General features: G+C 49.4%; 2 protein-coding genes across 3 annotated transcripts; one reads left to right on the top strand and one right to left on the bottom strand.

Moving 5' to 3' along the window:
• Positions 1-192: 192 nt before the first annotated feature.
• Positions 193-24,396, bottom strand: Nop14 (NOP14 nucleolar protein). Of its 2 annotated transcripts, XM_042670977.1 has the most exons (18): positions 24,196-24,396; positions 22,552-22,686; positions 21,112-21,253; positions 16,511-16,650; positions 16,038-16,172; positions 14,558-14,680; positions 13,805-13,936; positions 11,851-12,142; positions 10,999-11,129; positions 9,983-10,068; positions 8,653-8,788; positions 5,051-5,152; positions 3,876-4,029; positions 2,096-2,255; positions 1,607-1,754; positions 737-855; positions 493-648; positions 193-309 (listed from the first exon to the last, which is right to left on the bottom strand). In XM_042670977.1, the coding sequence occupies exons 1-18, from the start codon at positions 24,379-24,381 to the stop codon at positions 210-212; spliced, it is 2,577 nt and encodes an 858-aa protein (XP_042526911.1). In that variant the 5' UTR covers positions 24,382-24,396; the 3' UTR covers positions 193-209. The 2 variants fall into 2 exon arrangements, with proteins under 2 accessions (XP_042526911.1, XP_042526912.1); XM_042670978.1 differs by lacking the exons at positions 193-309; positions 493-648; positions 737-855 and adding an exon at positions 877-1,228.
• On the top strand, positions 6,430-7,276 carry LOC122100662 (proteasome subunit alpha type-6). Its single transcript, XM_042670979.1, has one exon. It carries the CDS (start codon positions 6,515-6,517, stop codon positions 7,253-7,255), a length of 741 nt encoding a protein of 246 aa, XP_042526913.1. The 5' UTR covers positions 6,430-6,514; the 3' UTR covers positions 7,256-7,276.

Raw genomic sequence — 24,396 nt, 5'->3', positions numbered from 1 at the left:
ACTCAATGGGTCTGGCCCCGAGAAGCCCATAGGCCGCATGACCCGTGGTGAACCAAAATGTCACCAGCAGTGTGACCTGCTCCTAATTCCAGAAACTCACTTTGGAACCCAGGCCTCAGCAGGAGGCATTAGCAGGAGCGCAGAGACCCCCACCCGGCCCCATAACTGCGTTCCTGATAAATGCACCCCAGCTTCTATTGCAATGTAGTTTATTTTTTAAACTTTTTCCTCTTCAGAGCCTTCCACTCGCCCTCCTGGGTGGCCAGGCTGTTAAACAGCTGCTTCACTTTCCGCTTTCTCTCCGCATCCCTGAATGGAAAAGAAAGCAGATCCTGCTCACGGGCTCCTTTCCCAGGGACGCCTGGCCTTTCCCAACAGCCTGCGACACTTACTGTGTCCAGCCCAAGAGGGGGGGGCCGACGCGGACCCCCCCAGCTCTGGCCTCCCCACCCCTCCCACCACGGCAGCGCGGCCCGCCAGCGGCGCCCTCACCGCTCCATCATCTCCGAGAGCTGCATCCTGGCCAGGAACTGGTTGTCCTTCCGGATTTCCCGGACGGCGCCTTTGAACTCCCGCTTGTGCCTGTGGATCAGCCGCCTCCTGTCCTGCTCCTCCCTGCTGCTGCCCTGCTTCCGTCCAAACTCGAGGCTGGAGTGAAGGTGAGCACAGTGAGGAGCGCACGTCCCGGGCCCCGCCCCCGCCAACCCGGGACACCCCAGGGGACCCCGGCGCTCACACTTGGACCAGGCGGGGGGTGAAGAGCTTCAGCGGGACGGGCTTGCTCTTCTCGCAGACCAGGGGCCGGTACAGCTGCTTTTGCGTTTCCATTTCTGCCAGGATGCTTCCAGACAGCTCCTGTGAAGGGTGGGAGCGTGGCCCTGGACGTCACCACAGCGTCTCCCGCCGGCCACACCGGTGGCTGCGGGCCCCAGGCTGCCAGAGCCCACGCAGCCCTGCCCGCCCGGCAGCCCCACCCCTGGGTGCCGTGGGCGGGGTGCAACATGGCTGCCGTCTTCCAGACCCCCTTCTGACCCTGAACCCTGGAAGCCGGAGGGGTGCACAGCCCGCCGGGAGCACCGCACCCTGTTCCTCAGTCCCAGGGCTCGCCGCGGCTTGGCCGAGTGCAGTGACGGGCACCGCATGGCGAGGTTTCTGCCGAGTTTCGGACCAATCCTCACTCCAACAGCACCCCCACACCAAGGTCCTGGCTTCCTGGTGCCACCATGCCCTTTTGAGGAATATTCCAGAAACCAGCTCAGAGATCAGTCGACCCCTTTCCTCACAGCTCCGGCCGAGCCCCCGAAGCTGCGAAGCCTGCTCTGCCGCGCACGGGACGGGCCCAGGGTGCTCACGGTAAGTGGATGCTAGGTGAGAAGGCAGGTACTAGGCAGCCTCCTCCCCTTAAGCTTGGCTGAGCCCATGTGGCTCTAGACGGTGTGAGGCGGGGACACCCACCCCCACCCCCCAGGTGGAAGCCGTGGCGTGGGGACAGGACTGGACACCCCCTGGAGCTCAGGGCTGCAGTGTGGCACCAGAGGGGGCTCGTGCGCAACCTCCCACCCCTTTCCTGTGAGCAGCCGCCCACCCCGCGGCCTGGATGCGTCACCTGCAGCTGGGGGGGGTGGCTGCTGCCCGCCAGATGCTCCGTCAGGAGGACTCGCAGGGGCCTGGAGATGGCGCGGAAGGACGGCAGGGGGCTGTAGAGGAGCACACAGCGCCTCAGCAGTGCCAGGCACACGGCCACGCAGGACAGTCTGCAAGGGCAGGAGGCAGCATGGGCATCAGGGCACACTACCTTCCTCCCCGGAGAAACCACACATCTGGCAAAATGGAAATCTCCACCCACACCCCGGAAGCCCCCGGGTCCCCCCGCAGGCTGCCAATCCCAAAGACTCCCTGTGGATGCCGGGGAGTCGACCTGAAAAAATGCTGCGAATTTGGTTTTTTCTCCCAATGGAGAAAACCATCCACACAGTATCAACATGGCCTAGACGGGAGTTAACCCGACACAGCCACAGTCCTGAGGTAAAGGAGCTGAAAACAAGGGAATTTCTGGCAGTAAGTGAAAGGCTGCCCTGGGGCGTGCCGCACGTACCTGGCGTGATTGGCCTCGGCCGCCGGCAGGGTGCTGTGCCCCGAGGCCCAGCGCAGGGAGAGGCCTCCCCCCTGCCACGCGGCCGCGGCTGCCGTGTCGGAGACCAAGAGCAGCTCCGAGTTCTTCGCAAGCGCTCGGAAAGGGTGCACCGGAGTGAAACCTGGATCCCAAGGCAACAGGACGGAGGTGACCGGATGCAGCGGGCTTCTTGGCCCCTGTCATGCCACACACCAGGGGAACTGGGCAGAGCCGAAAACATTGGCAAGGGCGGTGGGAACATGCTCTTGGAAACCGGTGGCCCTGTCATTCCTGTGGACCTACTGTGTGTTGCAGGAGGCTGTGGTACTGGGCCGTGACCAAGTGCATAGGCTGGTGCTTGCCTCAGTGGCAAGAACAGGAGAGAGCAGAAGAGGCAGCGCCACAAGGTCAAAGGTCAGAACGTGCAAGAGGAAGGCCGGCAAAGACCCCGGATGTGCTGAAGCTCATCCTGGTTACCAGGAGGGACATGGAAGCAGCCAGCATGGCGAGGCCCAGGCCCGCCAAAGGCAAGCCAGGGACTCCACCCCGGCATGCCCCGGAGCTGAGAGTCATGGTTCTGGCTGTGCCCCCCTCCCTACCAGGCCTGATATCTAGCAACAGGCAGATGATCCAGTGGCCACATAAAATCCTTGAGACAGGTGCCAGGTGCCTGCCTGCCATCCCATGGCTACTCAAAAGGCTGAGATCTGAGGACTGAGGTTCAGAGCTAGGCAGAGATCAGTCTATGAGACTCAGAGGCATGGCTTAAGTTATACAGTGCCAGCTGTGAGGGGAAAAAGCAGAGTGAGAGCACCAAGTCCTGAGTTCAAGTACTAAGTTCAGTACTGGTTCCAAAAAAGCAAAAACAAGCTTGGCACCAGTGGCTCATGCCTGTAACCCTAGCTACTCTGAGGCTGAGAGCCGAGGGTCACACTCCAAAGCCTGAGCAGGCAGATCCCTGAAGTGGAGGTGTGGCTCAAGTGGTAGAGCAAATTCAAGCCCTGGGACTCACAGAAAAACCCCAAAAAGCACAAAGAGCCCAACACAGCCGTGCATGCCCTTTCTCCTCGCTGTTTGGGAGTTGAAACAGGATCTCGAGTCCAAGATGTTTTGTTTTCTTTTTGGTTTTGCTAGGATCAGGGCTTGAACTCAAGGCCTCATGCTTTCATTTGGCTTTTTTGCTCACAGCCATGCTCTACCACTGGAGCCACACCTCCAGCCCCGCATTTTGTTGGTTAACTGAAGGCAGAGTCTCGAAGACTTCCCAGTATGGGCGGGTTTGGTCCTCCAGGTCTCAGCCTCCATGGGAGATGGAGTGAAAGGTGTGGAGCTCAGGGGTCTGAGGCTGGGCAGCAGGGGGCTGTCTCAGCGCCACCAGGGGCACAAGGCCGGGTCTGACCCTGGGCACCTCTCCCCCGGAGATAACGTGAAATTCATGCGTACAATGTATTTGTTTAGCTCAAAATGTGATTCTTTCAACATTTAAAGCTCCCTGCGACAGGGTGCAAGTCCCTTAACTACTTTTGTTGTGTTTCACACTCAAGTGTGAAGCTGGCCTCTGGTGTCATACGCTATGTCTGCGAGCATGCACACACATATACGCTCCCACCCGGACAACACGAATGCTGCTCTTCATGGCAGGAATTCAAGAGTTTATCTATTTTCTACTTTTCCATTGGCCAAACCTGCTCTAATAAATATGGATTCTCTTAAGAGAGAATCCCAAGGTTCATTTCTAAAACATTCTGGCAAATCAACTCACCTTGGCTTTGCTTGTTTGGAGTTGCTATGTAAAGAATCCCCAGAAGAAAATTAATAAGCTCTGGGATGAACCTCCGAGACAGAGCCACGTAATCCAGGAAGATGCAGCACACGAACAAGCCCTTGACCACGTCGGGGAGGGTCAGGACCGGGCACTGTGGAGGAGTCAGAGAGGACACTCACTGGCAGGCCATGCACCTACCTGTGCCATGCATTCTGGAACTAGCTTCTTGGAGACCTGCACACTCCACGGTCACCACAGAGGAAACGAGCCCCAATAAACAGCCTGTCTACATGCAGGGAAAGGCAACCCCAAAATACTCAGGTACGAACATAGGAAAGGATCGGCTAACCTTTAGCCCCCACCCACCCCGTGTGAGGGGCTGGCTGACAGAGGACAGCTGGCCCTGCTGACCCAGACACGCGGAACCCTTGGGCCTCCCCGCCCGGTTCGGGCCGGTGCCTCGCGCTGGTCTTCACAGTCAGCAGCCTCTCTTGGCTTTGGGTTTTTTGGGAACTAGCTCTTGCTCCCAGCCACACCCCGTGTGGGATGCAGGCTCGGTCTGGCACAGTTAGGGACGAGTGTGTGGGATGCAGGCTCAGTCTGGCACGGTTAGGGATGAGTGTGTGGGATGCAGGCTCAGTCTGGCACGGTTAGGGACAAGTGTGCGGGATGTAGGCTCAGTCTGGCAGGGTTAGGAACGAGTGTGTGGGATGCAGGCTCGGTCTGGCACGGCTGAGGGACGAGTGTGTGGGATGCAGGCTCGGTCTGGCACGGCTGAGGGACGAGTGTGTGGGATGCAGGCTCAGTCTGGCACGGTTAGGGATGAGTTTGTGGGATGCAGGCTCAGTCTGTCACGGTTAGGGACGAGTGTGTGGGATGCAGGCTCGGTCTGGCACGGCTGAGGGATGAGTTTGTGGATGCAGGCTCAGTCTGGCACGGTTAAGGGGCGAGTGTGCGGGATGCAGGCTCGGTCTGGCATGGTTAGGGACGAGTGTGCGGGATGCAGGCTCAGTCTGGCACGGCTGAGGGACGAGTGTGTGGGATGCAGGCTCAGTCTGGCACGGTTAGGGACAAGTGTGCGGGATGCAGGGTCAGTCTGGCACGGCTGAGGGATGAGTTTGTGGGATGCGGGCTCGGTCTGGCACGGTTAGGGACGAGTGTGCGGCACATACCTTAGTAAGCAGTTGGCTCATGCACACCAGGGCAGGAGTCACCACCGGATGCCAGAAGTCAGAGGTCGGGAACAGCAGCCCAGTAATCTTCAAGTAAATTAGCTGGAGGGAAAGGGTGACCACACAGCTTACAATTAAGAGAAAATAAAGTTAAAGTCACTCAAAAGGGCTCAACAACAGAATTGGTTTCCTAAGGTCCTGGTGATGAAAATCATCATTTTTTAGATTATGGCGAGTATGATAGAAGCTATACTTCTCCACCTCCACCCCTCCCAGGAAAACCTGCACTGGGGCTATTTGAACCCGAGCTCTGCGCCTGGCACCATGGCCCTCGGGGCCCAGGTCTCAGTCTGGAAGGTGGCAGCAGGTAGGCCCTGACAAGTCCTGCCACCCAACACCCGGTTCTGCTCTAAGATTCATGTCTGGTTCCCCACAAAGCCTACAGGAGGCACAGCACCTGCCTCCCAAAAGGCCCTCGCCCACACCTGGCCGCAGCACCTCGTCCTGCCTACAGGAGAGAGCTGCTCCAGAGTGGCCGCGCTCAAGTGGTAGAGCACTGGCCTTGAGCTGAAGAGCTGAGGAACAGCGCCCAGCCCAGAGTTCAGCCCCATGAACAACCAAAAAAAAAAAAAAATGGGACTCACAGTGTGCTCAGAGGCAGTGACTGCCGTGGTGGCCCTGGTGGCCAGTACTGCGCACCCAAGAGTCTACCTGGGGACAGGATCCTGGGACAGCTGCCCGCTGGGCAAGTTCCCTGAGCCTCACTTTCCTCCTCCGTGTATGGGTGTCCAAACGTACACAGAGGATTAGAAAAAGATTTTTCGAGAGCTGGCTTTCTGAGTGAATACTCAAAATATACTACTCATTTTCCCGGAGTCCTTTGTTTTCGCCCATCCTGGGGCTTGAATCACTTCAACTTTTAATAATTATTTTTCCAGGCTGGGTGCCAGTAATCCTAACTACTCAGAAGGCAGAGATCTGAGGATCACTATTTGGAAATTCCTCTTTACAATTAACTACCAAAAAACCATTAATGGAGCTATGTTTAAGTGGTAGGGTGCTAGACCTGATAACAAACAAACAAACAAAAAAAACAACTCAAGGGCTGGGAAGGTGGCTTAGTGGTAGAGTGCTTGCCTTGCACGCATAAGACCCTGGGTTGGATTCCTTAGCACCACATAAGCAGAAAAAGCTGGAAGTGGCTCTGTGGTCAAGTGTAGAGTGCTAGCCTTGAGCTGAAGAGCTCAGGGAGAGTGCCCAATCCCAGAGTTCAGGCCCCATAACCGACAAAAACAAAACAAAAAAAAGCTCAAGGACAGCCCCCGGACCTTGAGTTCAAGCCCCAGGACCAGTACACACACAAGAAATCATCCAGAACTCTCCGCAGCAACTTCCGGGAGAGGTTTGTAAGCCTGGTGCGGGAGCTTCGGGCGGTAAGACAGTTTCAAGTAGCGGCGGACCAATATGTCCCGTGGTTCCAGCGCCGGTTTTGACCGCCACATTACCATTTTTTCGCCCGAGGGCCGGCTCTACCAAGTAGAATATGCTTTTAAGGCTATTAACCAGGGTGGCCTTACATCAGTAGCTGTCAGAGGGAAAGACTGTGCAGTAATTGTCACACAGAAGAAAGTACCAGACAAATTATTGGATTCAAGCACAGTGACTCATTTGTTCAAGATAACTGAAAACATTGGTTGTGTAATGACTGGAATGACAGCTGACAGCAGGTCCCAGGTACAGAGGGCACGCTACGAAGCAGCTAATTGGAAATATAAGTATGGCTATGAGATTCCTGTGGACATGCTATGTAAAAGGATTGCTGATATTTCTCAAGTCTACACACAGAATGCTGAAATGAGGCCACTTGGTTGTTGTATGATTTTGATTGGTATAGATGAAGAACAAGGCCCTCAGGTGTACAAGTGTGACCCTGCAGGTTATTACTGTGGGTTTAAAGCTACTGCAGCAGGAGTTAAACAAACGGAGTCAACCAGCTTTCTTGAAAAAAAAGTGAAGAAGAAATTTGACTGGACATTTGAACAGACTGTTGAAACTGCAATTACATGTTTGTCTACTGTCCTATCAATTGACTTCAAACCTTCAGAAATAGAGGTTGGAGTGGTTACAGTTGAAAATCCTAAATTCAGGATTCTTACAGAAGCAGAAATTGATGCTCATCTTGTTGCTCTAGCAGAGAGAGACTAAACTTGTCATTAGTTTACCACATCCATATGCCAATTGCCTATGTGTTTGGTAACAGCAGACCACCATTATAGAGGCCCCTGGATTGAAAAAGGATCCTCTCCCACTCCTGCCACTTAATGTGGTTAGGACTCTGTATAAATAAAACCAGTGCTTTTGGAAAATAAAAAAAAAAAAAAAAAAAAGAAATCATCCAGAAATGGAGGCTAAGATGTGAAGATATTGGTTAGAAACCAGCCTAGGCAGGAAAATGTGTGAGATTTACCTTCAATTAACCACCAAAAAGCTGGAAGTGGAGCTGTAGCTCAAGTGATAGAGCATCAGCTTTGAATGAAAAGTTCAGGGACAGCACCTGAATGCAAGCCCCAGGACTAACGCACCCACCCACACCCACCCACACGCACACACCTACACACAAAAAATCTCCAATAAACCACCAGTAAACCGGAAGTGGCGCTGTAGCTCAAGTGGTAGAGCGCTCGCCTTGAGCTGAAGAGCTAAGGGACAGCGCCCAGGCCCAGAGTTCAAGCCCCACGACCGACAAAAAAAAAAAAAAAAATCTCAACATGGAGCTGTGTGCCAGTGGCTCATGCCTATAATCCTAGCTACTAAGGAGGCTGAGATTTGAAGATTGCGGTTCAAAGCCAGCCCAAAGCCAACCCTGGTAGGAAAATCAATGAAGCTCTAATCTCCAATTAATCACCAGAAAACTGGACGTGGTGCTGTGGCTCAAGTGGTAGAGCACTAGCCTTGAGCTGAAGAGCTCAGGGATAGCACCCAGGCCCAGAGTTCAGGCCCCAGAACTGAAAAAAACAAAACAAAACAAAAAACAAAACCCTCAACATGAGAATGAGCAGAGAGAAAAATAGGGACCAAACAAAACTAGCTACTCATGCCAGGTACCAGTGGCCCAAACCTGTAGTCCTAGTAACTCAGCAGGCTGAGATCTGAAGATCACAGTCGGAAGCCAGCCTAGGCAGGAAAGGGAAAGTGTGACAATTATCTCCAGCTAAACCACAGAAAAAACCAGAAATGGTACTTTTGCTCAAGTGATACAGTGCTAACTATGAGCAAAAGGAACTCATGGACAGCGCCTAGGACCAGAGTTCAAGCCTTGGGGCTGGCAAAAAACAAAAAAAACCTCAACTAGCTGCTTACAGGCTGCATGGGCTGGGTCCCAGGAGCCCAGTGCTGCTGTTCGCCTTAAAGCAGCTTTGCCGTGTCCATTCACGTGAAAGCAAGCCATGCTTTCCATTCCACTTGAGCTCGTGCTGGGGTGAGCCCTCCTCCAGGTCTCTCCGTCCTCCCGGGACCACTCTGGAGTGCCCAGAGACAGGTGGCCCTGGCATACCATGCACACTGTCTGACGCCAGCCCGACCTGACTTCAGTGCCCGCTTACCACATCCAAACCTGGAAACACCGTCCGACCTTTGGCCTCAAGCATTTCTTCCATGTCGTGCATTGCATCTCGGAGAACAAATTTGATGGAGTCACTCGCAGTTTCCGGAAACATCTGACAAAGATTGTATAATTGCCTGTTAAGCAGAAGCACAGGTCAGGAGAGGAGGAGTCACACCACAACACATCTCTGGATGAATCCACTTGTAACTTGTGTGTGTGCTGGGGATTGAGCCAAGGCCTTGTGCGTGTCAGATGGACTCTCAGCTGACCCTGGCCTGACGTGTGCCCTCCTCCTCCTCCTCCTAGGATCAGCTGAACTTCCTGGTTATGAAGTAATTTCTTCTGATAGCATTTTAAGATGATCTACATTCACCTTTGCCTTTTCCTGAAAATGTTTTTTTTTTTGATCTGGTCTAGGGGCCTGAACGCTGTCCCTCAGCTCTTCAGCTCAAGGCTAGCGCTCTACCACTTGAGCCACAGCGCCACTTCCGGATTTTTTCTTTTTGCTTATGTGGTGCTGAGGAATCGAACCCAGGGCCTTGAGCATGCAAGGCAAGCGCTCTACCACTGAGCAACCTTCCCAGCCCTTTCCTGAAAATGTTTTAAAGCCTGAGTTTGGAGTATTACCACTGTTGGGAAATTTCTGAGCCCGGCACAGCACTCTACTTGCTCTTTTCTCTACATGCAGAAACCTACAGGGAGACACGGGTTGTGCAGTCCGGGCGTGGGGCGGTCTCATGGCAGGCACAGGTTCTCACCAGCTGCAGGTGCAGACTCTCTGCGCTTTGGCGCTCTAGCAGCCACCAGAGAACTGGGAGCCTGGAGCCACAAGGGTGGCTGGCTTCTAGCACAGTGCTAGCTGTCCCTTTGCGGGACAAAGGACATGCTTCCCCGAGAGAGCTTCCGCTCCTGCACTGCCACACCTGCTGCACCCCACCAGGTGTGGAGTTGGTGCTGAGGCGCCCATAGTGGCAAGCCCCCTTAGCCACCCAGAGCTTAAAGCTTCACTGGTGAGCCAAACAAACAATAAGCTATTTGGACTGCAACTGAAGGCTCAGGGGCTGTCAAGTGAACCTGCTCACGCTAAAGAATGGGGCCCATCCAGGAGGGTGGCGTCTGGGCAGTAGCAGCGTGCTTGTCATTTGTCACTATGTCTCTGCAGTGGGTTTGTACAGTTGGACACGTGCACCACTTCTGAGGGGCAATTCAGCCACTCACTAGGTTCACACCACTATTTCCTTTGCCTTTATGATTCCAAAATGCATACTCAGGAGAAAAAAGATCCAACTCAGTCCCTCATCCCTGGTAACAAAAAAGTTTTTACTTACACAACCAATTTATCAATGACTTGGAGGTCTGGTGGATCATTCATTGCCAAATCGCCGATGTATTCCAAAAGGAAGCCAAACAGTTTCTACAAGAACATGAATCAGGAGAGCTGTGACAAGTGCCCAAGACAGAAGGCGGCGGGCACGCGGGCACAGGACCCCTAACCAGCGGCATTCAATACCCAGGGGAGATTGGGCACCAGCACCAGACACAAGGGAAGACACTACTACACAGAGGACCAGGCTATGCTTGCATGGAACAGCAGGCAGTACATCATTGCTAAACCCGAATGGGAAGCTGAGCATGGCGGTCACACCTAGACCCCAGCACTCAGGAGGCTGAGGTATGAGATCATGAAAGCTGGAGATTCTCTATTAAAAACACAAATGGCTGGGTCTTAGGACCTCACGCCTATACTTCTAGCTACTCAGAGAAAACCTAAGGACACAAATTCTCAAGACTCTATCTCCAAACAACCAGCAAAAAGGCAGAACTGGGAGCATGACTCAAGTGGCAGAGCAGAAGAACTAAGCAACAAGGTAACGAACAGTACTGACATGGGGAGATGGGAGAGAAATCATGCAATGCTGAAGTATTTACACTAAAGGAAACATTGTTTTCATTCATGCAGTGACCTGTTTACAACAGACATGTGTCATTTACTTTCAGAGCCAGTTAAGCCTTTTTTTTTTTTTTTTTTTGGTGCTGTCCTGGGGCTTGAACTCAGGGCTTGGGTACTATCTCTGAGCTTCTTTTGCTCAAGGATAGCGCTCTACCACTTGAGCCAGCTCCACTTGCAGCTTTTTCTGAGCAGTTTATAGCTTCACAGGCTGCTTGGACTGGCTTTAGCCTCCTGGGCCATGCAGGAGTTCTGTTTGCTCCAGACTAGGTACCTCCCCCCCCCCCCCGCCCCCAGCAATCACCACACTGACATCAAGTGGCAGGGAGGTCTTGGCCAGGGCTCAAGGCACCTGCAAGCAGCGGTGAGCTCACAGGCTACATCGATCGCACATACTTCTAACTTTGCTTTGTTTCCTGCGGCCAGACTTGGATGGTTGCACTTCTGGATTCTCTCCACCACCAGCAGCTGCTCTGCTGCAGATCTTCCTGACAGCAAAGCCCTCAGCTCCTCACAGGACTCAGGAGCTGTGGGAAAAGAGCCTACCTCAGGTATCATTCAATGGTCAACGTGCACGCTTCTGCACAGTGAAATTACTTCTACTTAAAACGACGACAATTTAAGTAACATGTACTTTGTGTGTGTTTCACATCCCATCATCAGGAACATCCCAGGAGTCTGGCCCTGTTTGAGCTATGTGAAAGTGCCAAGCTCCACCGACAGCTTGGCCAATGCCTGCCCTTTCTATTGCATATGTGCCGGCAGGCCAAGGGCTGATCCCCAGGCCCTGATGTCAGTCAAGCGGCGGAGCTAAGCGGTGACATCCTTGAGAGGTGGGGTCACTCTAGTTGTCTTGTGTGGGAGAAACGTTAGGCACGGGACCATAACCACAGCCTACTCGAGCTGGAGGTGCCCCTGAGGTGGCAGACGTGACCCCTACAGCCAAGAGACAATTCGTGGGGGCTGGCCACAGAGAACACAAAGTCACAGCCATGGAAGCAAGGTGCGCCTTGTAGGCAGCCCACATAAATACAGCCACACAACCAAGGCAAACCCAACCCTTGTGCCAAGTACCTCAGTGACCTCACCCATCTACAGCAGAGCCGTCGCAGGACAGCCCTCTGCACGCTTACAGGTGCATCCTGGTCCCCACTTCGCATGCACCACTCCAGGGAGAGACCACGTGTGCATGCCAAGCCCACGTCACAGACCTTATCCAGAATCAGGAAAACCCAACGGTTTTTCTACCTGCAAAGGTATAGGGGAGCTCAGAGCTGGCAGCTTTTCGAGTTTTCTGATGGTCACGTGTCAGTCTCTTCCCAGGAGGCTGCAGCTGCTCTTCCTCTTCGCCATCGCTCTGTCTGTCTGATTCCAGGTCTGCGTGGCTGTCGGCGCCATCGCTCTCTGTGGGGGCCTCGCCACGCTCACCTCCCTCATCCTCACTGCTCTCATCTTGGTCCTCTTCCTCTTCACTGTCTCGGCCACCAGCCTCCCTGCTCTGCTCTTCCTGGACGTTTTCCTCAATATTCATCTTTCCATCCTGGAAAGAACATGGAGACCCCTGGGCATCACGACACAGGCTGACACCCCAGCTAGATGGGTGTGCACCAAAACACCATGCCCATGTAGTAACGGTAACATCCTATCCACCATCACAGGGCCAACCCGTGTGAGTTACATAAACCTCTAATGTTACTGAACCTCAGGTCTATTGTTACAGTACCAAAGAGTTAATGGATACAGTCTCCCAAGAGCACAGTTGCCAGGACTCTGGGGGACATTTAGGTTTTACTAGGGAGCTGCATGGATCCAAGAAGGCATCTAGTGGCCAGGGCATCGGCAGCGGTGAGGGCCTGCAGTGTGCGCCCACCGGCTCCCGAGCAAGGAAAGGGGAGGTTCCAGGTCCTTTCCCCACTGCTCTGATATCCTAGTGTTTTCTGTCAATACCCAGTTTTCTTAGACCCTTTCTTCTCAAAACACCAGATCTGCCTGTTTTTCTGCCCTTAGGTCTGATTGATACAATCTGAAAGGAAAGAAGACTAGAGACCTTATAACTTTTGTGAATTAAAAACCACTAGAATGGGCACTGGTGGCTCACTTCTATAATACTAACTACTCAGGAGGCTGAGCTCTGAGGATCACAGAAACCAGCACAGGCAGGAAAGTCAATCATTCTACTCTGCCCCCTCCCCTACATAGAAGTCTTGAAGTGGAGTAGTGGCTCAAGCCGTACAACACTAGCCGTAAGGTAAAAACCTCATGGACAGAACCCAGGCCCTGAGTTCAAGCCCCAGGACTGGCATAAAATAAAAACAAAAAAATCCACTATAGCTAGAATGTGGCTCAGTGGCAGAGTGTTTGCCTAGCATAAACAAGGCCATGGGCACAGCAGAAAAAAAATCAAAGAAACTGCACCAGTGTAGAAACTTGTTATTTCATTCAAAAATAATCAGAATTCTGGGCTGGGAAGGTGGCTCAGTAGTAGAGCATTTGCCTTGCATGCCTGAGGCCCTGGGTTTGATTCCTCAGCACCACATAAGCAAAAACAAAAACACTGGAAGTGGCGCTGTGGCTCAAGTGGTAGAGCACTAACCTTGAGCTGAAGAGCTGAGGGACAGTGCCCAGGCCGAGTTCAGACCCCACAACCGGACCCCCCACAAAAAATAAAATCCGAATTCTAACCTTGAGTTAGCTCCCCAACACTGTGTTGACATTGTACAAGTAAGTAGTTAAAACATACATCACAGCTGGGAATGTAGCTTGGTGGTAGAGTGCTTGTCTAGCATGCATAAAGCCCTGGGTTCAATTCCTCAGTACCACATACACAGAAAAGGCCAGAAGTGGCACTGTAGCTAGCCTTGAGCAAAAGAAGCTCAGGGACAGTGCCCAGGCCCTGAGTTCAAGCCCCAGGACTGGCAAAAAAAAAAAGTCTATGCAGTTTATTATCTGTGCTCTACCTCAAACCACTAGTGCTATGGGAGTTCTCCAAGAAGTCTGACACAGCTGGTTCGTCATGACTTTTGAAGCAATGTTTAAAAAGACCGAAAATTCTATGGAATGGGAACCCCTGGCACAACACCTTAATAACAACAATAACATATTTTTAAAAGATCTAAATTTCCCATCTGAAATGAACTCCATCATTAAATTCATAAATTCCAATGTTTTGGAACAAAAAAGAAAATGAAGGCAAACACCTTACTTTGTAAGAGAGCATATGTCTATCATCCTTATCTAGTATGAAGCCATCGTTTAAATCATCTGCTGATATATGCTTTGGTTTCTTCACATTTTCATCCTCATCCTTTGCAAGCATTCTTCGAAGTCTTTCAGCCTGGACAGGAAGGAATGAGTCACATAGCGTACCCATGAATTGCTTGAAGAGGAGGCCTGAAGCCCACATACCCTGAGGGAATACACGACCTGCTTTCTGCCTGAGTCTTCCAACACACAACACTAGACAGGCAGTCCTTGGAAGACATCCTTATTTAACAAAAACAAACTGTTAAACCTTGGGACAGAAATACTCTCCAGTTACAGAGAAGGAAAACCTGTCCTCTGCTGCACTGAGAGCAGTGTGGAGGAAACCCACAACATTAGGCCAGCAAATCTCCCCACAACCACAGATGTGGAAGAAGACTGGGCTCTGGTTTAGACGCAATGGAATTAAAAATACTCCAGCACACAGGAACGTTTAGAAAGCAATACCCTCCCTCACTATGTTGTTAGCAACTATTTTGGAGAAGAGGAATTATAAAGTATGTCCATTTTTGATTTGGTGTTCTTGGATAGATCTGCATTTTACTTATTTTTGTAATAAGAAATAAAGGTATTTATGATTGAATAATCACTTTAAACATAGTACAGCTTTATTCCATTTTTCAAAATAAGGTCCAAAAAGCCTCTGAGAGAAAGGCAGCACTCATCTGGCAAAGGGAGGCGAGCCCCTCCATACCTCCAGCTTCCTGAGTCGCTCCTGGTCCTCCTTCGCCAGTTCCTCCTCTGTTTTCATCCGGTTAGAGGGCTGGGCTTTCATTTCAAAGCCAAGCTCACGAACCATCATGTCATAAGCGTCGGGCTAGGGTGAAAAGAACACACTTCTCATTTCTAATACTTTTGTTCGGTACTGGTACCAGAGCTTACATTTAGAGCCTTACAATTGCACTCTTGGGGCTTTCTTGGGCTCACAACTGGTACTTTACTTATTGAGCCAGGCCTCTGATGCTTTTTTTTTTTAAAAAAGAAGTCAGACACTTAAGTAATTTTAATGACAAAATCAAGTAAGGAAGCTGAGTCATTTAATTATAAGCCATGAGGGATAATGACTCTTCTCCTTTTTATATAAAAAAGAAGTCCATACAGATAGCATGGAATGGAAGAGTCTAGTAAAGGCTGGATGCCATTTTAGAACAAGCTAAGTCCTAGAACATCTAAGTCCTTTCTTCTGCTAAGGAAGTTATCCTAAGCAGCCTGAAGACTGAGAAATGCGGTTACTTTAGTGGCATGGACTCACCAACTCCTTTTTTTTTGGGTCCAGTCGTGGGGCCTGAAATCTGGGCCTGGGCGCTGTCCCTCAGCTCTTCAGCTCAAGGCTAGCGCTCTACCACTTGAGCTACAGCACCACTTCCGGCTTTTTTCTTTTTGCTTATGTGGTGCTGAGGAATCGAACCCAGGGCCTCAGGCATGCAAGGCAAGCGCTCTACCACTGAGCCACCTTCTCAGCCCCTCACCAACTCCTTTGTTCCTAGAAAATTCTCCCCAAAATGTACTGCTTTAGCAAAATAAGCACCAGTCATCTTAACATTAAGCCCCAACATGGGAAAACAACAGGTATACTGATGGCCAGATGATAATATAATCTTCTGAGATCCTAGGGTTTACCTGATATCAGACACTCAAACAAGTGTTATCATTTAAAAAGTTAGACAGGGCTGGGAAGGTGGTTCAGTGGTAGAGCATTTGCCTTGCATGCGTGAGGCCCTGGGTTCGATTCCTCAGCACCACATAAGCAGGAAAAAAAGCCGGAAGTGGTGCTGTGGCTTAAGTGATAAAGCCCTAGCCTTGAGCTGAAGAGCTGAGGGACAGTGCCCAGGCCCAGAGTTCAGGCCCACGACCAGACCTCCCCAAAAATATGAAATAAAATAAAAAGTTAGACAAAAGTTACGCAGTAGGAAACAGCTTAGAAAAGGAAGTAAATGTACATTAATTAAACATGTTGTATATCAATTTGCAAATATGTAACAGGGAAGTTTAGACACCTATCCTATGCCTGTACCTGAAGTACTTCTAACACGGCAAATACTTAAAGCAACTTGAAATCTGCTTCTATCTCAATATAACAAATATCAAGATAATTTGTTAGCAGTGTTCAACTGAACAACTGCTCTATCTGGAAGGAAGCTGTATGAGATGCTGCTACAGAAGCCAGGTCCCACCTTGGGCTTTTCCTTTTTCTCTCTTTTCTCTGACTTAGGAGTTTTATGTGACAGGAGGGTTTGGATTTCTTTCCAGTCTTGGTCCAGCTTCTCAGTGAGTTCAAGGGCATCTTCTCGTTGAGCCTGTCTCTCCCTCTGGGGAAAAGAAACAATAGACACAGACAACACACCATCATTGCTGAACTTGAACTGAATGGCCCAATGTGTGTAAGAACATACATGAAACCCCTCATGCATAGCTTTCACTGCAAGGTAGTAAGCAGTGGTATTTTGCAAATCTTGACATACACTGAATTTAAAAAAAAACAAAACAGCACAAATGTATGTTTAATGAGACAAAATATTCCTATTCAAAATAGGTCATATAAAATATTACATGCAGCCTAAAAATGTTCAGGGACAAAAGCTTAAGCACACACTGTGAGTATGCCTTCTGCTGGGCCTTCCCACATGCAGCACATCAACCAACCCACCTTCTCTTGCTTTGACTTTGCAATGAGCTCTTCAATCAGTTCTTTCCGAGACTTAGGTTTGTTCTCCTCCTCGCCATCCTGAGTAGTCTTCCTGTCCAGGAGCTGGGGCCCTCCTCCAAAGTGGGCAGCAGTCAGCTCAGCTGGAGACAAACAGCAGAAAACACCATTGTAAAGCAGGCCCCGGTGTTATAAACACTTTGAAGTACTCTGCAACATTTTTCCATGAGCACTCTCAAAAATTCACATCCAAAGCTGGGAATGTGGCTTAGTGGTAGAGTGCTTGCCTAGCATGCATGAAGCCTTGGTACTGATTCCTCAGTACCACATACACAGAAAAAGCCGGAAGTGGTGCTGTGGCTCAATTGGTAAAGTGCTAGTCTTGAGCAAAATGAAGCTCAGGGACAGTGCACAGGTGCTGAGTTCAAGCTCCAAGACTGGCAAAATAAATAAATAAATAAAAATTCAGCCGGGCGCTGGCAGCTCACATCTGTAATCCTAGCTACTCAGGAGGCTCAATCTGAGGATTGCAGTTCAAAGCCAGCCCGGGCAGGAAAGTCCGAGAAACTCTTATATCCAATAAATCACCAGAAAACCGGAAGTGGTGCTGTAGCTCAAGTGGTAGAGCGCTAGCCTTGAGCTGAAGAGCTGAGGGACACCACCCAGGCCCAGAGTTCAAGCCACACGACTGGAAAAAAAAAAAAAAAATTTTCATACAAAACCAAGGCAGGAGGGGCTGGGAAGGTGGCTCAGTGGTAGAGCGCTTGCCTTGCATGCCTGAGACCCTGGGTTCGATTATTCAGCACCACATAAGCAAAAAGAAAAAGCCGGAAGTGGCACTATGGCTCAAGTGGTAGAGCGCTAGCCTTGAGCTGAAGAGCTGAGGGACAGTGCCCAGGCCCAGAGTTCAGGCCCCATGACCAGACCCAAAACAAAAAAACAAACCAAAACAAAAAACCAAGGCAGGAGACTTGGACGCACATGTTGGCCACCACTCCAAGAAAACTCAAGACCTCAAATCAAGTACCTGTTTTTTTTTGTCTCTTTTAAAAAAGACTGTTATACCCAGAAAAAATCTGAACCAGGGTTGCAGAGGAAAAAGAGTGTGGAACTGGCAGTGTGGTATGTACCTACACCCTGTCCCCACCCACAGGGCTTAGACACAGAAAAGCCTTGAGCAAATGACAGAGGCAGAAATCATCAACAACAGTCACTAATCTAGACTGGTAAATGTGGCTCAAATGGTAAGGGCAGGGCCCTGAGTTCAAGCTCTAGTGAGGAGGTAGGGAGGAGGGGGAAGGAGGATCACTTGGCTGTATTAGGACAAAAGAAAAACATTTGGAGGGCTGGATAGGTGGCTTAGTGGTAGAGTGCTTGCCTTGCATGCCTGAGGCCCTGGGTTTGATTCCTCAGCACCACATAAGCAAAAAGAAAAAAGCCGGAAGTGGCGCTGTGGCTCAAGTGGTAGAGCGCTAGCCTTGAGCTGAAGAGCTGAGGGACAGTGCCCAGGCCCAGAGTTCAGGCCCCATGACCGGACCAAAAAAAAAAAAAAAAGAAAGAAAGAAAAACATTTGGAGAGTCATCAAATCTGGAATGGAAAATACCTCTTAAAAGAAAACCACCATTTCTCAGATGAGTAAACAGACATGTGAAATGATTTACCCGAACACTGCTGATCTAGCTCAGCCTCAAGCTCGCTAACTCTTGCAGCCTTCAGAGAGCCAAGTCCTCATGCCACCTGGCAGGGGCTCTGCCCTGCCACTCCAACCATGTTCCCACTTCTCTAACTGTACTTCCTATGTAGCTGCTGCCTGGTTAATTCAAACTCAAGGTGTCAGTCATGTTCCCTAGAATGACCCTCCCATCTCCTCACATCCCCACAGACCATCAGCTAATAACCTCTATGTCCCTGAGAAAACACAAGACGAGGTAGCCTCGGCCACTCAAAACTGTTGGGGACAAGCCGGCCTTTTCAGTACGTGGCAACCTGGGCTTCCCAGAAACTCAGCCAAAGACCTTGGGAGTCATCCTTGATTCCTTTCTCCCACACCCACTCCTAAGTTCAACTGGGCCTGTCTTCTCATGGGATGGACTCCATGGCACAAAAGCCTGCCGTGCATCACCCTCCCAAATAAAAGTCACACTCTTCCCACAGGTCCCCTCTCCCCACCACCACCCTACTCAGGTACTCTCAGCCACCACCTTCCCCTAGTGCCCTTCGGGCCCTGCAGAGTCACTACTCCTACCAGAGGGAGCCACTCAGGTACTCTCAGCCACCACCTTCCCCTAGTGCCCTTCGGGCCCTGCAGAGTCACTACTCCTACCAGAGGGAGCCACCTCTTTGGAAAGGCCAGTGATGACTACCAAGATGGCATGTCCCAGCTGTCTGGCTTTGTTTTACTCACACATTGCACCTTGGTTAAATGGCAGAGCTCAGTGATGTACTTTATTTACTGTCTGGGTCATCCACATACCATGAGTGGCAAAAGTCGGGTTTCCCCAGAGCCAAGAACAATAGCTGGCAAATAGACCTGCATTTGATGAATGATTGCTGTTTCTAGACAAGTTCAGCATATCAGAAAATATGATTCACTATCAATATTCTAGTAAGTTAATGTTTACAGTATTTTCTCAAAACTGTACAAAATGCAGTAATGTAACAATTATATAATGAGTCAGAAAAGGATTCTTGGAAAAAAGAAGAAAGAAAAATCCTCTCTTAGGCATATTCACATAGGATTTAGTTGGGAAACTTTTAAATCCCAACAGTACTGAGTATGTAGAATGATCATCATCACAATAACGTTATTACCTGTTACTGACATACTAACTGACACAGGACAGGACACCTCAGTTTAGGAGCCAGCCCGAGGGGAACATGAAGCTCAGCTCTGCCTACGTCTCAGCAGCTCAAGTAAATTACCAATCTGTTGTGTGTAGTCTCAGCTTCTGAACCTGCAAAATGAGTAACACTTACCTCACAAGGCTGGTGGGGTTTTCTGGTGATAGAAGAGGAACCTGGGCCTCGTGCATATTTTAGATGTGCTCTACCACTGAGTTACCCCCCAGACGCAGGGGCTGCTGATTAAGATGAAGTTCTCCTGATCTAAGAGAATGCAACTTTACAACAGACTTTGTTGTCTCATTTAAAAAATTATAGTAGATGTTTCTCTTTAAAGAGGCTTTTCTTTTATTATCTTGATCCTGATGAGCTTGTAACCAAATCAAAGAGTAATAGCAAATCTTCAGTAACTCCTAGGATCCATTACTTAAAAGATAATGGGATTTTTGTCCCTCTGGAAACCTGGCCATCACTGCAGCCCACACCAAGGACCAAACCAAAGAACCAAATCAAATGGTTACCTTGGGGCACAGAGAAGCATGACCCCCAAAATAAACGCACTTTTATAATGCAGCATGCATCTTTTTTTTTTTTTTTTTTTTTGGTGCCAGTTTGGGGCTTGAACTCAGGGCTTCAAGCTCTCACTTAGCTTTTTCATTCAAAACTGGCACTCTACCAATTGAGCCACACCTCAACATCTAGATTTCGCTGGCTAATTGGAGATAAAAGTCTCTCAGGCTGGCTTTGAACCATAATCCTCAGATCTCAGCCTTCTGAATAACTAAGATTACAGGCATGAACCACAATCTTGATCAATGAAATGTACAAAGAGAAAGGTACAGAAAATAAAACCGACAATTTCTTACTCAATGCTTAGTCAGTGTTCTACTCCTGGTATCCTTAAACAGCAAGCTGGTTCTATGCCTTGGGCTATCTTAATTCCTAAGCCTTTTGCCTCCCAGACTAACTAGATATCCAAAAGTGGTAATGAGCTTTAATGCCTTAACTGTTCAGGCACTGAAAAACACCAAGGCTTTCAGCCCACTGATTTTAGTTCTGTACAACTTTGATCTGAAGATACTAGAAATTGGGATATACCTTTAACTTACAAAGAATGCAAACTAGCATTATGCTTACAACTTTATAAACAGGATCTAAGGTTATTAGAGTTGGAACTGAGTCTTCATTTCACTGGTATATTAGTATCTAAAAAGGCCAAGATTTAATCAGTTATTATCTGTAGCAACTCTCAATATGGGTTCCACAAGAAAATGCTGTAATTGCTCCCATGGTAAATAAAAATAAAAGGTTTGGAAGCATAGCTCAAATGGTAGAGCACCTGCCTTGTAAGCAAAGCCTTGAATACGAACTCTAGTAGGCCAAATCAAACAACAAACAAAAACTAAAAGAAAGAAATACATACATATCATTTATCACGGGGTCAGAATTTGTAAAACAGTAAGAGGTAAAGCGGAGCAGTTCAGTGTGAGGGTGCTTTTCCTCAGATCAGCCAAGTGAGCTTCCTCCACATCTCTGCTTCTATGGGCTTGTTGGTAAATGAATCACTGTGATGTTCAAAACTGAAACCGAGTATTACAGTGCTTTCTCAGCACCTGACTCCATCTTAAACCATGGGTATGTGCAGAATAAGTATCAGGAGGTGAAACCTCTGGTCAACATCATTCCTGAGGTCTCCAGAGAGCAGAAGGTGGGAAGGCACACAGACTACCCCTGCCCCAAGCCCTCAAACCTAGACCCTTACCAGACAATGCTCCTCGTTCTTCGGCATCGCTGTCACTGTCCACAATGTCATTATGTTTCTCGATGTCTGCCAAAGACTGGCCATAATGAGTTAGCTCTTCATCTTCATTTAGGTTGTAGATGTTTTTTTTTTCATGTTGTCGCTGAAAGGGGGAGAAGGGGGATCACTTTCCTAAAATAACCATTTATTTCCCAGCAAATTCTAATTTTTTCCATTGAAATATGACAATGTAGTTAAAACAGGCTTAAGAAGCCGGGCGCTGGTGGCTCACACCTGTAATCCTAGCTACTCAGGAGGCTGAGATCTGAGGATCGCGGTTCAAAGCCAGCCCGGGCAGGAGACTGTGAGACTCCTATCTCCAATAAACCACCAGAAAACCGGAAGTGGCGCTGTAGCTCAAGTGGTAGAGCGCTCGCCTTGAGCTGAAGAGCTGAGGGACAGCGCCCAGGCCCAGAGTTCAAGCCCCACGGCCGACCAAAAAAAAAAAAAACAGGCTTAAGATTACCTTGGATGATTTGAACAATTCAGATATAATCAGAACTCACAGAGAAATTAAATTTTTTTTCCTGGTGAGACAGGGACTTGAACTCAGGTCCTTGTACTAGATAGGCAAGGGTTCTACCACTTCAGGCACATCCTTAGCCCCATTTTATTTTAGTTATTTTTCAGATAGGGTCTAAAAGTGGACCTGACTGCAGTCCTATTTAGGCCTCATATGTAGCTACAATGACAGGCAGATGAGGTGTGGGCCTTGGTAACTTTTTTTCCCAAGCTAAGCTAGAACTACAATTCTTCCTCATGAGCAGCTGGGATTACAGTTATGCCCCACCATGCCTACTTCTCAGAAGGGAATTCTTCAATAAATCAATGAGCCAGCCAAGTGTTGGTGGTTCAAGCCTGTAATCCTAGCTTCTCAAGAGGCTGAGATCTGAAGATGTTTCAAAACCAACCAAAGAAACAAATCTGAGAAACTCTTATTTCCAATTAACCAGAATAAAGCCAGAAGTAGAGGTGTGGCTTAAGTGGTAGGGTGCCAACCTAGAGAAAATAAGCTAAAGAGCTGAAGGTCCTGAGTACAAGCCTTAGTAATCAGCAACCAAAAATAAAAAATAATCAATGGGCCCAACTAAGCTCCTAGTAAATCATGTGGTCTTTCCCCACTAGCAATGCTCCTCCATCTACTTGTCCTTCAGCTAACAAAGCTAGTTACTGCTCAGTTAAGAACTCCAGATTTCTTACTGTCATTTGCTCTGGGTAAGAGGTCCTTCCATCCAGTAATAGTTCCATTACCTCCCCTGGCCTAATCAGACAGGGTATAGCACTGGTATCTACACATGAAAGCCGAGGATCCACAAAACTATACAAGAACGAAGAGAAAGTTTTCTCCTTGGGTTATGTAAATTTTACAACACATGTTCTTCCATTTTTTTCCCCCCATACCTGTTGTTCCAGAGCAAATCTCTTCATCATCTTTTCCTCTGGGCTTATGTTGCTATTGTACTCTCCAAAGCGTTTATCTGTAAATACATTGGACTTATCTCTTTCTTTATACTCCTTTAGTAAAGTCTGGGTACGCTGAAAAAGAGTTCAGAAATAATGCTCACAAAAAATACTTGCAATCTCTACTAACTGGGACATCAGAATGGTGTACATTTAAAAATTCAGAGCTTATAGAAAGGTGCTTCCCCTTTGGAACCAAAGCAGAGTCTCAAGCTCCAGAACTTCCATTACTCTGCATGATACTGAGCAAACCTCCACTCTTTCTGGGTTCTGTCTCCTAATTTGTGAAGTGGCACTGCAAGGTCTAACTCAATAGGTTTTTGTGAAACATTAGGAATAAGAAAGTAGATCTCAATTACATAATAATAAGCAGTGCCCTGTGTTGTTAAAGTTCATACATAACCTGCTTCTGTCCACAATAGGCTTTCTCCAGTAAGGAAAGACCTTAAAGAGAAAATCCACTGTCTTAGTGATAACAGGATAATTAGTTCCTAAGTTTGTCAGTGATGAAGACACTCAACTGTTTTTCTAGTTGCAGCAGTAGCCTTACAATTTAAGATTTAAATGTTTACTTTGGGCTGAGGAGACCAGAGAAAGTCAGACTCCTTCCATCACGGGAAGGGGTTACTTGCCACTGAAGGTATTTCTAGGAAATGTTTAGCTGTGTCTTTATATGCGATGCACGGCCATAAAAGAAGTTTAGCAAGTAGGGGCATAGTCCACCCTTTAGAAAATCAAGAGGAACAGTATTTAAAGCATGTAACTCAAGAACTTACACCAAGGATCAGAATACTGGATATTCTCCCAGAAGCAGCAAGGAATGTTTATTATTATTATTCAAAAGTTGGTTATCTTTAAAGTTAAAATTCTACAAAGCAAGAGATGACGGAGGGGAGCAGGAAATGGCTGTTGCTCCCGCAACCTGGACCGATTGTGTCAGAACTTGTATTCAGTCCAGAAATTCTTATAGCTGCGAAGAGACTAAGAGGAGCTTGTATGTCAATCAGTGAGGGAAGCAACTGGTGCCAAGATGAAATCGTAACAGAAAACCCTCGGAATGATCCAATTCAGAGACTTTATAAGCCAGCCAGGAGTTTGATGGGGATCTGAATGTTTCTTGTATCGGCCTCAGGGATTCCTGGGTGCACAGAACGAGCCCGGCCAAGCGGAATGATAGGTAACCCAGGACGGGAGGGACATCCCATCGGGGCCTCCGGTCACTAACCCCAGGGCAGAGCCTCGGTGGGTCACACCTTCTTCGCCTCTACTCTCAAAAGCCTGGGAGGTCAGTCCAGAGTGGAGCCCCACCAACGACACCCCCTGCCCAGCTAGCCCGGACTTTGGGAGGCGCTCACTCTCTGGATTTGCACAGGACGAGCAGAACACTAGGCCGGAGCCACGAGGGCCGGAAAGACCTGAGAGACGGCACCGAGCGCCCCGTTTCAGTAGCCAACCAAGTGACAGCGACAAGGGCCTCAGGGCAAAGCCGTCAGACCTCCACCGAGGATCCCCGAGACCTCAAGGGATCACGACCGAGTAGAGCGCCCGTGCGGCGGCGGCGGCCGGGGTGGTGGGCCCGCTCACCTTCCGGAGGGCGCGCGCGCGGGCCACGCCGGGCAGCCCCACGTCGTGCCGCGTCTTCCGGCCGAGCACCTGGAACTTCTGCCGGTTGACTTTCACCTCGAAAGGGTTGAGGTTGGCCGGGCCTCCGCGCGCGCCCGCCGGCGCCTGGGCCCGCCTCCGCGCCCCGGCCCTGCCGGCCTTCCCCATGGCGCACGGCCCGCC

This window comes from Dipodomys spectabilis, unplaced genomic scaffold, assembly GCF_019054845.1.
Source record: "Dipodomys spectabilis isolate Male_0828 unplaced genomic scaffold, ASM1905484v1 ptg000594l, whole genome shotgun sequence".
Taxonomy (NCBI): Eukaryota; Metazoa; Chordata; class Mammalia; order Rodentia; family Heteromyidae; genus Dipodomys; species Dipodomys spectabilis.
This window is presented reverse-complemented; position numbering and strand designations above follow the sequence as displayed.

Coding starts and splice junctions, on each gene's coding strand:
- Nop14 (XM_042670977.1), bottom strand. CDS start 24,381: ATGGGGAAGGCCGGCAGGGCCGGGGCGCGGAGGCGGGCCCAGGCGCCG. Junction 16,173..16,510: donor CAAAGTCAAAGCAAGAGAAG/GTGGGTTGGTTG, acceptor TCTTTTCCCCAG/AGGGAGAGACAGGCTCAACG. Junction 13,937..14,557: donor AGCGACTCAGGAAGCTGGAG/GTATGGAGGGGC, acceptor CTTCCTGTCCAG/GCTGAAAGACTTCGAAGAAT.
- LOC122100662 (XM_042670979.1), top strand. CDS start 6,515: ATGTCCCGTGGTTCCAGCGCCGGTTTTGACCGCCACATTACCATTTTT.